Source organism: Opisthorchis viverrini, assembly GCF_000715545.1.
Source record: "Opisthorchis viverrini unplaced genomic scaffold opera_v5_3918, whole genome shotgun sequence".
NCBI classification, from domain to species: Eukaryota; Metazoa; Platyhelminthes; class Trematoda; order Opisthorchiida; family Opisthorchiidae; genus Opisthorchis; species Opisthorchis viverrini.
Window position 1 is genome coordinate 1 of NW_008756497.1, and position 1,011 is coordinate 1,011.

The 1,011-nt window shown below is 48.6% G+C and overlaps 1 protein-coding gene across 1 annotated transcript; it reads left to right on the forward strand.

The window, feature by feature from the left end:
• Nucleotides 1-103: 103 nt before the first annotated feature.
• Nucleotides 104-802, forward strand: T265_16061 (hypothetical protein; the record flags this gene model as incomplete). Its single annotated transcript, XM_009179559.1, has 1 exon — nucleotides 104-802. A coding segment is annotated over one exon (699 nt), but the record flags the coding sequence as incomplete, so codon positions are not given.
• Between the last annotated feature and the right edge of the window lie 209 nt (nucleotides 803-1,011).

Here is a 1,011-nt window from a genome sequence, read left to right on the forward strand (position 1 = left end):
CGTAAAATATGCGAACATTGTGTGATACAAAAACACCCCGCCAGTTAGGCCTTATAAAAGGGAGGTTCGTGGAAGCGATTGCATCGAGAAGCGTCGCAGTAAAATGGCTGGTAGTCTCTCATCTTATGAATACGAGAGAGTCAGTTGTCAGAGCAAATACGAGAGCACAATACACCGATGGGCAGACAAGATGCGCTTGACCCGCCCTCTCCTACTTCGGGTGTTCATTGGAGAATTAATGGGAACCATGATTCTGGTCATTTTTGGGGATGCGGTGGTCGCGCAATCCGTATTTGGTAGCAACGTCTCGGCTTTGTCAGTCAGCTTCGGTTGGGGATTGGCCGTGATATTTGGAATATTTACCAGCGGTACTATGGGATACGGTTTGTTGAACCCGGCAGTCGCACTGGCTTTCGCGTTCAATGGTAAAGTTCCTTGGATCGCGGTCCCAGTCGCCACAATCGCCGAACTGATTGGGGCTTTTCTGGGTGGTCTGATCGTGTATTGCAACTACCAGGTGAACATTCAACTCCTAGATCCTGGTCTAACGACGAAGACGCTGGGCATATTTTGCACTGGGCCATCTAACGCAGGAAACCTCCCAGGATTCTACGATCAAATCATTGGGACTGCATTGCTAGGTGTGATGGTACTGGCGATAGGAGACAAATACAACTTCAATATCCCCGGACATGTGATTCCGATCTACATTGGATTTCTAGTCGGTGGGCTCGTCGGGGCACTTGGTGTTAACGCGGGAGCAGCTTTGAATCCTGCTCGAGATTTTGGCCCACGTCTCGCCGGTAGGTTTTTCCGTCCGTCGCATTATTTGTTTTATTTCGTATTTCCAGTCGTGCTTGAGTATTTTTCACCGGAAAAATTGACTGCAGACGTTGGGTCAAACAATTCCCGTTACTCCTCACTTGTCCGTTCACACACAAACGCAACAACTTTTAAACTTTGCCAACTCGATGTTACCCGTCCCTGTCTCCTTGGAGAACGTGTTCAGTA